The sequence below is a fragment of the Rhinoraja longicauda genome, chromosome 25, assembly GCF_053455715.1.
Source record: "Rhinoraja longicauda isolate Sanriku21f chromosome 25, sRhiLon1.1, whole genome shotgun sequence".
In the NCBI taxonomy this organism is placed as follows: Eukaryota; Metazoa; Chordata; class Chondrichthyes; order Rajiformes; family Arhynchobatidae; genus Rhinoraja; species Rhinoraja longicauda.
In genome coordinates this window covers 23,380,720-23,393,174 of record NC_135977.1, presented here as the reverse complement: position 1 = coordinate 23,393,174, position 12,455 = coordinate 23,380,720, and the positions used below count along the sequence as shown (strand labels likewise).

At 42.6% G+C, this 12,455-nt stretch overlaps 1 protein-coding gene across 1 annotated transcript in view; it reads right to left on the bottom strand.

The window, feature by feature from the left end:
• Positions 1–12,455, bottom strand: part of hip1ra (huntingtin interacting protein 1 related a) — a 114,697-nt gene that overhangs the window by 72,223 nt on the left and 30,019 nt on the right. The window contains exons 2-4 of the mRNA XM_078421694.1: positions 4,128–4,191; positions 1,938–2,080; positions 605–661 (exon numbers count right to left, since the gene is read on the bottom strand). Coding sequence (XP_078277820.1) covers positions 605–661; positions 1,938–2,080; positions 4,128–4,191 — 264 coding nt within the window. The remainder of the gene's footprint in view (positions 1–604; positions 662–1,937; positions 2,081–4,127; positions 4,192–12,455) is intronic.

Genomic DNA, 12,455 nt, shown 5'->3' with positions numbered 1-12,455 from the left:
AATGGCATCAGAACTGTGTGGTCCAGTTATTGCTCCATTCATCCAAACTTAGTTTTGTTTATTTCATTAAGTTTAGTTTAGTTTAGAGATACAGCACAGAAACAGACCATTCAGCCAACCGAGTTCACACCAACCAGTGATCTGTGAAGTACACTAGCACTTTACGACACACTAGGGACAATTTTACAGAAGCCAATTAACCTACAAACCTGCACGTCTTTGGAGTGTGGGAGGAAACCGGAGCAAGCGGAGAAAACTCATGCGGTCACAAGGAGAACGTACAAACTCCATACAGACGGCACCTGTGGTCACGATCAAACCCGGGTATCTGGCACTGTAAGGCAGCAACTCTACCACCTCGCCACTTCATTGAAAAAACGGAACTTTCTTTTCACCTTACAAACAATGTTACAGATCTCAACTACGGTAAACATTCCTCTCTCCCTCCAATTAAAACCTTATGTTACTTTTTATGAACACTGCATGTGTAAATATTGCATTAGAATTTCCAATGATTACAAACAGGAAAAAAAAAGAAAACATTTATGATGTTTTTCAAAAAATCAATTCATCAGAATGTCGTAATTTTCACGACCCAACATACCCATAAATTTCCCATTTCACGGATGTTACTTTTATGCCTGGTAAAATCGTGAAGAACCTAAAAATAAGCAAAAGCAGAATTTAGTGGTAACACCCTTTTTAAAACCATCAGCATTATTCAACAAAACAATCCTCAAGAAAAAAATGATCAGTGTTTTAGGCAGAGGGACAAATGTTGCATCCATATACATGGTTGTTCAATACTTCACAACGGATTACAGCCCCTTCCCAATGAACTAGAGACTTTAGTTTTTTTGGATTTGCGGTAATCTTCACCCAGTAGTCTTCAAAAACCAAATGTATGAAATGCTGAATATACTGTAAATATTGACAATGCTGGAAATTATCATGCTATGTTCTGGTAGATATTCTGATGGAAGGTTATTGACCCGAAACATTAACTCCATTTCTGCCCAACCTGCTGATTATTTCCAGAAATGTACGTTTTTGCTTCAGGGTAAATATCACATCTCTTGGATACTCTGCATGACTATAATGAAATGTGTCACCTCCCTTTAGAAGGAATGCCTCAAATGTACAGCAAACACAACGTATCATAAATGTTTTCATTAAGCAACATTCATGGCTGCCCTACACACATTTGGCTGTCCCACCAACCTGGTGCTCCTAAATGACACCTTATTGGCAAGGTCTACCAGAACAAAGAGGGTTGTACATCTTCAAAATCTTCCCCATCAAAGGCCTGGTGATACTCAATAGTAAAGTACATTCCAGGCCAAGACTCCCACATTAATGGACAACTAGGAAGCCCAAGGATATAAAGTTCAGGAAGCAAAGTCAACAAATGTTGGGGTGACTTCATAAGTTCATCAGTTATGGGAGCAGAATTAGGCTATTCAGACCATCAAGTCTCCTCCGCCATTCAATCATGGCTGATCTATCTTTCCCTCTCAAACTCATTCTCCTGCCTTCTCCCCATAACCCCTTACACTTGTGTCGCCTTAGGTCCTTAATGTTACAGAGGAACAGCTACACAATCCATGCTGCCAGCCCTTGGATGAGATGGTAAAACCAAGACCCCCTCTATTCTCAGTTATCTAGCACTATCTTAAGGAAAATGAGAGAATTTGATGTTAGTGGAAAATAGTCATTCTCTAATCAACATCACTCACTGCTTATCAGGCCATTGCAGTTTGGGAAATACTGCTTTGCGCATATTGGTTGCCACAATTCCTACATCACAACATTGGCATTAAAGTTTCTAAAAGCTATATTCGAAGTGCATTATAGGTAAATGATAATTACATTTAATGGCACAGCTAAAAACTACTTTCTTTCATTAGAGTATTCTTAGGTAGAAAAGAGTGACTTACATTTGGATGTCCATCTCTCAAGATTTTGTGGAGAACGTGGCAGAACTTCCAGCTCATGATGGAGCTGCTGGACAATGGAAGCCCAATGGCGTAGGACCAGAAGGTAAAGGCTCCTTTCTCATGATGCGTCCCCAATATAATTCATACAGAGGGAGTCAAGAAAATTCACAAGTGCTTGGAGTAAATATGACACCGTTCAATCATTTTAAATTAATATTCTGTCCGTCCATAATATCAGTCTGTTGTAACATGCACTGCTATCATTTACAGAGAACAAGTATTTAAATGTAAACGGATAATTCTTCAAAGAAGATGTTCTATGATTCTACTCCAAGAAAAACATTTTTTCGCTCCCTGAAGTAAAACATTTTCATTCAAATTATTCTGTAGTTATATTTAGTTTGGTTTAGTGATACAGCATAGAAACAGGCCCTTCGGCCCACTAAGTCCGCGCCGACCAGCGATCTCCGTAGACTAGTTCTACTCTACATACTTGGAGCAATTTGTAATTTGCAACAGAAGCCAATTAACCTACAAACCTGTACGCCTTTGGAATGTGGGAGGAAACCGGAGCACCTGGAGAAACCACAAATGGTCACAGGGAGAACGTACAAACTCCATAGAGCAGGATCAGGAGTCAGGATCAAATCGGGGTCTCTAGTGGTGTAAGACAGCGACTCTCCCACTGTGCCACTGTGCCACCATTCTGTAGGGCATATAGTGTTGGAATAACTCAGTAGGTCAGGCAACGTCTCTGGAGAACATGGATAGGTGTCGTTTTGAGTCGGGACTCTTCTTCAAACTTCGGGACCCTTTGTCTGTTATCTTCAGCAGTTTGAAGGTAGCAAAGTTCGAGGGAGAGACATACAGATTGCCAAATGAGCAAATGAGTAAAATAATTATTAACAAGTAAGATTCATATTACTGTCATATGAATTATTGCATTTCAAATATAACACATTCAATTTCATGCTGCCATTGAAAAATTATCTTGCTGTTAGTTCTGCGCAGTCTTGGAATTTAAAATTGATTGGAAAGAATCTTTGAATTGAAGTTATTAAAAAAAGAGATTTCTGTCCAGCTCATTTAGTTGGTTCCTTGTTTGGATTGTGCAATGTTGGCCTGACCAAATATCACAAAATGTACACACAAGAAACTGCAGATGCTGAAATCTTGAGCAAAGCACAACGTGCTGGAGGAACTCAGCGCGTCAGGCAGCACCTGTGGAGGTAATGGATAGGCAATGTTTCGGATCGAGACCCTTCTTTTCCAGACCCAAAATTTCATCCAACCCATTCCCCCCACAGATGCTGCCCGACCCGCCGGGTTACTCCAGCACTTTGTGTTTTGATCTCGATAGGTAGTCTGGTGAAAAAGAGGGAAAACCATACAGGGTCTGACGTCAAGTGCAGAGTCGTAATTACAAGTCGTAATCTAGTCAACATTTGGAAATGCAAATGAAGCTTTTTCCTAATCTAATTCCTTCTGGTTAATCGTCGTTCTCTTTACATTCCTCTTTCAGATCGGCATACAGGAAGAAAGGATGACCAATTAAAAAGTAATCAAATTTATAATCAAGATTATCTGGATGGGAAAGAGTGGAAAATATAGTTAATGTACTTGATTTGATGGTAAAATTCGATATTAAATTCAGTCACTTAATGCAAATCGAGTTGGTGACAGATTTATTTTCACTTCAAAGGCCCATTGTACTACGTGACTCATCCCTTTGAAGGTGCCCCATCCCACTAACTCAGCTTTTTCCCTGATCAGAATAAAAGGACGTACCTTTAGAAACGAGATGAAGAGGAATTTCTTTAGTCAAGGGTGGTGAATCTGTGGAATTCATTGTTACAGACAGTTGTGGGGGCCAAGTCAATGGATATTTTTAAGGTGGAGATTGACAGATTCTTGATTAGTCCGGGCTTCAGGGATTATGGGGGGAAGGCAGGAGAATGGGGTTGAGAGGGAAAGATAGATTAGCCATGATTGAATGGCGGAGTAGACTTGATGGACCGAATGGCCTAATTCTGCTCGTTACTTATGAACTTATTATGAGCTTGCTTTGTGTCCTCTTTTTGTAAACCACCATCTGCAGTTCCTTGTGCGCACTAAATGAAGGGTGTGATGGTATTCGATCTCTGCTTGGTTTCACTTGCTTAACCTTTAGTCTTTGCAGAGTAAGGATACTGCGTGCATGCTTTTCTTTGACGGGCACCTCCTGGCTGTTGATAGCCTTGCTGATGCTGGCCGCCTGGGAAAGAGAAAGAGACAACAGCTGTCAGCAAGATGTAAACAGAGGCGTCAGCAGAACGTACACAATATGCAACGATACGATAGAGCTTTATTTATCCAAGGAGGGAAATTGATCTGCCAACAGTCATAAAACACAAAATACATGAAACTAAAGTGACGAGTGGAAAGGTTTGGGGATGTGCAAAGATTGGGATGGTGGGGGGTGGGGGGTGTAGTCAGTCTGCCCCACGACAAAAGGGGGAGGAGTTGTACAGTTTGATAGCCACAGGGAAGAAGGATCTCCTGTGGCCTCTGTACTGCAGGTGGTTTAATACCAATGCAACTGCAACCTGTCACACAGAGAACTCCAAAGAGTCACAAAATACTGGAGTAACTCAGCGGGCCAGGCAGCATCTCTGGAGAAATGGATGGGTGATGTTTCGGGTCGGGACCCTTCATGAATCTGCACCTGCTGTCTGAAGAAGGGTCTCGACCCAAAACGTCACCCATTCCTTCTCTCCAGAGATTCTACCTGTCCCGCTGAGTTACTCCAGCATTTTGCATCTATCTTTGGTGTAAACCAGCATCTGCAGTTCCTTCCTGCAGCATCTGCAGTTCATTGTTTCCACAGAGAAGTCCGCCTGAGATTGATTATCTGCACCAACAGCAGATCGATGATAGCAGGTTTTTGTTTCAGCTTCCTCTCCTCTGTTCCATAGCTTATCACTATTTGCAATTCATGCCAATGAAACAAACGCTTCTGTGTCCTTCTCTTTCCATTAGTGCACTCACACCTGAAAGTACTCCCTTTGGCGCCATAACAGATAACAGAATGATAAAACACACACCTGCAGTATGAACACTGAATTCTCCAGTTTTAGGTAATAGTCCCCCCCTCTCGCTTTCCTATGCCATCCCCAACTGGGTTGCGCACTCATTTCTCACACTATCCCACCCATTTTCCCCTCTCCCCATCCTGTTTTGTTCTACCTCTATCCCTCCTTGCGGCTTCACATTTAATTCCTCCTCTTCTCTACTTATCTGACACTCTGTTGTCTTCTTTTCATCTCTAGCCTTTGTCACTGACTCCACCCATGTGCCAATCAACCCCCTCCCCTGTATCCACCTATCACTTGCCACATTTTGACCGGTCCCCACCTCTCTTTTCCAGCTTTCTCCCCTAATTCCAATCAATTTGAAGAAGGGTCCACACCCGAAAAGTCACCTGGCCACTCCCTCCACACTTGCTGCCTGACCCATTGAGTTCCTCCAGCACTTTGTGCTTTACTCAAGATTCCAGCATCTTGCAGTTTCTTGTGTCCCCAAATATCTTAAATTGGTCTGCACTTCCTGAAAGAACATTGAAACCCATATCCTGAAGAAAACATCAACTCTAAAGCTAAAGTGAAACAATAACTGGTCAACAGTTCAATAAAAGGATTAGAGAAATAGATGAAGGTTGAGCAACAATTGCAGGTGGCACAGGTAGCCCCGCGGCCTCACAGCACCAGAGAACAGGGTCAATCCAGACCGGTTGTTGGCTGTGTGGTTTTCACATTCTCCCTGAGACCGTGTGGGTTTCCTCCGAGTGCTCCGGTTTCCACCCACGTCCCAAAGACGTGCAGGTTTGTAGGTGAATTGGCCCTTGGTAAATTGGTCCTAGTGTGTAGGGAGTGGATGAGAAAGTGGGATAACATAGAGCTGGTGTGAACGGGTGATCAACAGTTGATGTGGACTTAGAGGGGCAAAGGGCCTGTTTCCGTGCTTTATCTCTAAACAAAACTGAATTAAGAGAGGAAGAATCCAAGCAGAATCCAAAAGCCCTGTGGCTCAGAACATAAAAGGACACAAAGTGCTGGAGTAACTCAGCGGTGTCAGGCAGCATCTCTGGAGAACATGGATTGGTGACGTTTTACATCGGGGCCCTTCTTCAGAACACAACACTCCTGCAATACCATTCTCAGCCTCCAGAGGGACTGAGCAGCAACTGGACATGACAATGTTCTGTCCAAGCCTGATTTACAACAAATAACTCACATTTAGAAGGTGCTATTTTAAGAACGTATGGCACTGCATTGAGGTGTATAGGACCCAGGTGTAAGAGAAAAAGCATTTGACGGAGAAATCAAGCTGCAAAGTTCCAGCTGACCACAGTGGAAAATATTTACATTAATGACATAAATGGTTTGTTTTTGTCTTGTGCCCAAAGGAAACCTGGTTGGAGTTCATCAAGGAAATGAAGAACCTTGTATGGCAAGCTTGCATTGCCAGCGGAGGTAGTTGAGGCATGTTTAAAAAACATTTGGACAGGTACATGGATAGGATAGGTTTAGAAGGATAAGGGCCAAAAGCAGGCAGGTGGCACCAGTGTAGAGGGGCATGTTGGTCGGTGTGAGCAAATTGGGCCGAAGGGCTTGTTTCCACACTTGATGATTCTATGACTCTAAGCTTGATTTTCCACACACAAGAGTATATCTTTGGACAAATTCCTCAACGTTTGATCTTTCGAATAAAAATAAAACCCTAGGTAACAATTGTTCTGAAAGACACCTTTTCAACTTGCACACAAAACCTGAGCACACTTGAAATCCTCCCCGGAAATACGCCTGAAAATGTGGTGCTTAGGCCGGGTGAGGCGTGTAATCTCAACCTCATCAGGACTTCCGCGGCCAATCGGTGGGTCGCATTTGCCGCCTAGGCCAGGGCTCTGGTGTTCCGGCCCAGCTAGAGCCGGCAGATCCGTCCCCATAGCCGACTTCCACGGCCGACTTTGTGGGTCATGTCTTGGGCACCCCCCCCACCCCAAGGCCGTGGCCTCTATTGGTCCAGCAAAACGGATAATCCAGCAAGGACCAAGGGTGTCAGGAAATCAGTGGTGGACCTGTACTTCTACTAGCTTTTTCCTCAACCTCCATACAGTTTCCCCTGGAATCCCACTCTCCAAACCTCCTGGGCTACAGTGCTCCAAACTGAAAGTAGAAAAATATCTACTTATTTCTCTCTCATAGCAGATTGACAATCACATATGGTGATCACACAACCATTTCCAGATTAAAAATGCCCATAAGCATCCGAGTGTAAGCTGATTTCCAAAATCCTTTCAGCATTATACTTATCTAGCATTATACTTATCTAAAGGCAATTATGATGTTCCTTGTGATATTGGAAAATGCACGGAAGAATGATGACACAGATGTCAGACTATGCTCTGACACACTAAAAATATGATTAGTCTTGTAGTTAAAAATTTACAGTGTATTTCCACAATGATTGATTTCTTCTCAATAGACATTAGCACATGTCACTGAGTAGCTCCTTCAGTGACAGACTCCTTCACCCCAAGTGTATGAAGGAGAGATATTGGAGGTCCTTCCTTCCCGCTGCTGTGAGACTGCACAACCAGCGCTACATCCAGCAGACCAGTCAACAGACCAGTCAACTGTAATAGTAAAGGAAAAACACAGTAAATGATGACAATTATCCTTATCTTTATTTTTATTTATAACTAATGTCTCTTGCTATCCACTTTGCAGCCGTAACACTGCAAATTTCCCCGGTGTGGGACAAATAAAGGAATATATTATTATTATTATGAGTCAGAAAATATAGTCCTACAACTCTGCACCATGCATTACTGGAAAGCACACACTGACAGTCTCACCCGGAGTTCAGAGATAACTTCCAAGTAGATACCAGTGTCCAAAGAATGTGGGTACCTTCCTGATCTTACTGACCATACAGAACTGAAAGGCCTTTCAACCTATAAACTTGGCCAAAATGCTCTGAATGTGACAAGCATCAGACTGTGCAAATCCTTCTACATGGGCAGCACAGTGGTGCAGCTGGTCGAACTGCTGCCTCACAGCGCCAGAGACCCGGGTTCCCTCTTGATCTTGAGTGCTCTCTGTGTAGAGTTTGTACATTCTACTGTGACTGCATGGGTATCCTCCAGGTGCTCCAGTTTCCCACTACAGCCCAGCAGGTTTGCAGGTTAATTAGCTCTCTGTAAATTGCCTCTCTGCATGGCCCCCTTGTCAGCATCCCTCTAAACCTATCATAACCATGTAACTATCTGAATGTTTCTTAAACATTGTGATAGTCCGTCCTCCCCTTCTCCATCATGGTCTGGTTTGACTCAGCCACCAAGCACGACATCCGGAGGCTGTAACGGATCATTCGCACAGATGAGAAGGTTGTTGGCTGCAACCTTCCCCCCATTGACGAACTGTACACTGCAAGGGCCAGGAAGCGAGCGGGCAATATCATCTCTGACCCCTCTCACCCTGGCCACAAACTCTTTGAAGCACTTCCCTCTGGAAGGCGACTCCGGACTGTCAAAGCAGCCACAGCCAGACATAAAAACAGCTTTTTTCCACGAGTGGTAGTTCTACTCAATAACCAAATTCTGTAGTTTCTTTTTTGCTCTGGTTTATTTTCACCCACATGTTTAGACTGTAATGTTGTATGTATGTTTTGATGTGTTTATGTTTTATTCTTAATTGTTAACTGTATGTTTGTGTTGTCATTTGTGAGCGGAGCACCAAGGCACATTCCTTGTATATGCACCTACTTGGCCAATAAACTCATTCATTCATTCATTCATTCATTCATTATTCATTCATAGTACCTGCCTCAACTACCTCCTCCAGCAGCTCATTCCTAACACCCACCACCTTTTGTGTAGAAATGTTGCCCCTCAGGTTACGATTAGATCTACCTTACCTTACCTTAAACCCATGTCCTCTGGTTCTCAATTCCCCTACTCTGGGTAAAAGACTTTGCGCATTCACCCTATCTATGATCTTTCACAGCTCCACTTGTATAGGAATATGGATTGGAAAGGTTTAGAGGGATATTGGCCAAATGCGGGGAAAATGGGACCAGCTTAGATGGGCCACCTTGGTCGGCATGGACAAGTTGGGCTGAAGGACCTGTTTCCGAGCTGCGTGATTCCATGGCATGGACGAGTTGGGCTGAGAGGTCTGTTTCTGGGCTGTATAGCACCATAAAGCACCACCATTATTCTAAGCTGGTCTTTTCTGAATTTCAAGGCAGTGCCCGTTATTTTAAATCATCGCCAAGAGGGGTTGGCATTTTGACAGTGAAGAATACAATGCTAAAAAAGGATGTTTCCAATGTGTATCCCCTCCTCTACCCAAACATTAACACTCCTCTTTGTATCCCTTGCGCTCAGTCTGCACTGTACCGTTTACTTAAATGGCAAAATACTCCACAAATATGACCTCATTTAACACAAAAGGTCTTCTGTGTCCCTCCACAATTCACAGTCAGAGATCTTCAGTGGGCTGCGAAGTGCTTTTGAACGTTACCTTATCATTCCAGCTGTACTCATCTACACAAATCTGTATGTGAGGGACAGTACGCCGAGACAAAACTGAACAATGAGTTATTGTGCCTCTGCTACTAACAGCTGGGATTTCTCTCGGGGCACCAGAACTCATTGAAATCATTCCCAGCTTCTCCATTCACTGGGATGGAAGGCGCAGCCAAATTGCCACAATTGCACATTTATAGTTTTGTCACACTGTTAAATGCTCAAAACGTTTTTAAGTTAAAACATTGTCCTCCTAGTCTCATCATTTTATTGCAGACTGAAGTGGTCATATGGTTAAATGTGTTATCTATATGAATGCTGAGAACTGTATTCTGCACTCTGTACCTTTCCCTATGCTCTATCTATTCTTGAGCTTGACTTGATTGTATTTACTCTCAGAATCAAAGGACATACCTTTAGAAAGGAGATGGGGAGGAATTTCTTTAGTCAGAGGGTGGTGAATCGGTGGAATTCATTGCCACAGACGGCTATGGAGGTTGTCATTGGGTATTTTTTAAGCGGAGATTGACAGGTTCCTGATTAGTAAAAGTGTCATACATTACGGGGAGAAGGCTGGAGAATAGGGCTGAGAGGAACAGATAGATCAGACATGAATGAACGGTAGAGTAGACTTGATGTGGTGATTGGCCTAATTCTGCTCCTATGACTTATCTACTTATGTATCTGATCTGTTTGGATATCATGGAAAAAAAAGCTTTTCACTGTACCTCGGTACACGTGACAATAATAAACCTGAACCCAAACCTATGTTACTGTGTAGTCACTGTTTACTCTGCAGGTTTCATGCAAACAAGTAATTTCATTGCACTCTGGTGTATATCAATGCTACTTTGCCCATGTATAGTGAAATTCCTTTTTTTACATGCAATTCAATAAAACGTTTGCTATGCATAAGCACAATCATACTTAAGTACAAGTGTGTAAGAATAATAAATTACACCGAGGCAATGCACAAGAGTTGCCACGTTTCTGGCACCAACTTGTATCCTTCAGGTTCTTAAAAATATAGAAATATAGAATAAAAAATATATACACAACAATAACTGTGCAAAAACTCTTCATACATTCTCTATGCATTCAATAATGTCATACTCAGTAGTGTAGGAAAATAACTGCAGATGCTGGTTCAAATTGAAGGTAGACACAAAATGCTGGAGTAACTCAGCAGGTCAGGCAGCATCTCAGGAGAGAAGGAATGGGTGATGTCACCCATTCCTTCTCTCCTGAGATGCTGAGTTACTCCAGCATTTTGTGCCTACTATACTCAGTAGTGGTTCGCTTCTATCTTTAAACATGATACCTTTGCAACTCAGGTGGCCCTCTGGGGTGATATCCCTTCCCTTGTTTGAGGGTTGTACCTCAATGTCCACCAGCAGAAGAACTTGAGATTATGGACCCACAGACCCTTGGCGCTGATTCGTTCCTTTGCCTCAAGAGCCTGTGGTCCAGTACATGACAATAAATTAACCTGAACTGATCTCTGCACAGTCTGATTGAAATATATTTTCCTGGAATTCTTGTTCCTAGTCACACACCTTTCTTTTCTGATGCCATTAAGGGTAAAAATCTGCTGTTAGAAAAGCAGAACCATTTTATACTAGGAATGCAATTCATAAGCATGATCTTCAGCCTACCACAAGGACAAAAGTAAAATGCAAGACTTCCATTCATCTCAAGAAAAATCAAACAGTGCAAATCAACCCTCCTTATCCTCTCTCCTCCCTCCTCCCCCTCCCTCCCCCCTCCCCCCACCCCCTCCCTCCCTCCCTCGGAGATAGATTTAAACTTTAAAATGTGAATAACTTAAAAAATATAACCCCCGATTTCAATTAAACTTCTTCCATTAGCACCAAATGGACGACGGTTAGTAAGGTGGGCCTAAAATTGTCGCGCTATCGTGTACCGTTTTGGCTGTAGTTCAGGAACAAACAAACAAACAAGAGTTTTAGAATATAGATGAGCCAAACGCAGGCAGGTGGGACTAGTGTGGATGGGGCATGTCAGTCGGCGTGGGCAAGTTGGGCTGAAGGGCCTGTTTCTACACTGTATGACTATGACGCTATAACTATGAAAAATATTGCAACTAAACGGGCTGGACAATTTTGCTTTTGCTTTTTCTAGAGGTCTTCAACCAGAGGTCAGATATTTGGAATTTACAATTAAATTCGCATTAAATCATTGAAAAGCTCAGGGATATCAAAAATCCAGTAATAATTTTTAAATATAAACTTTTCTTTGCTTTATCATTCTTCCAAAAAAGTCACAAACTAATGAGTAATAGGAAAATATTTAAATGTGTAATTTATTTGCTACTGAAAGTGCAACAACTCCACACATCGAGTCAATATTCCCACAAAAGTGGTTAATGGATTTATGGCATTAGTAATCAACATAATAGATAGTAATGCAGTAAATGAGTAAATAAACAGACAGTCTCTCATTTATAAAGCACCCTGTGTTCGCAAACAGTCCAACTTTACAGCTAACAAGTGTCTTTTTTTAAACATTATCTCTGATCTTTTTGTAGCCAAATACAGCTGCCCATATATACATACATAGACAGAGCCCACAACGAGCAAATAAAGTGAACCAGTTCATTTATTTTTAGCGGTTTTGGTCAGGAATATTTGTAGGCCCGACATTGGCAAGACTCCCATGTCCAATAAATGGTGTCATGATAGCCATTGTGATGAGGCTGGTGAGTATTGGGAATGAGCTTCCTCAAGATCGGCTGTGGCAAGTTATCCCCCGGAGAACAAGGGCAGAAGAGGGCCGTGCAAGATGAGGCCCGATGGTTCGCGGGACGACCGGAATGGAGGCGACAGTTCCAACGGGCCTTTGTGGCCAGCTGCAACTGGGACTGTAACATGGCGCCTAAATGGTGACTCTTACATATAGACTCATTGGGCTGTCCTGTACATTCTGTA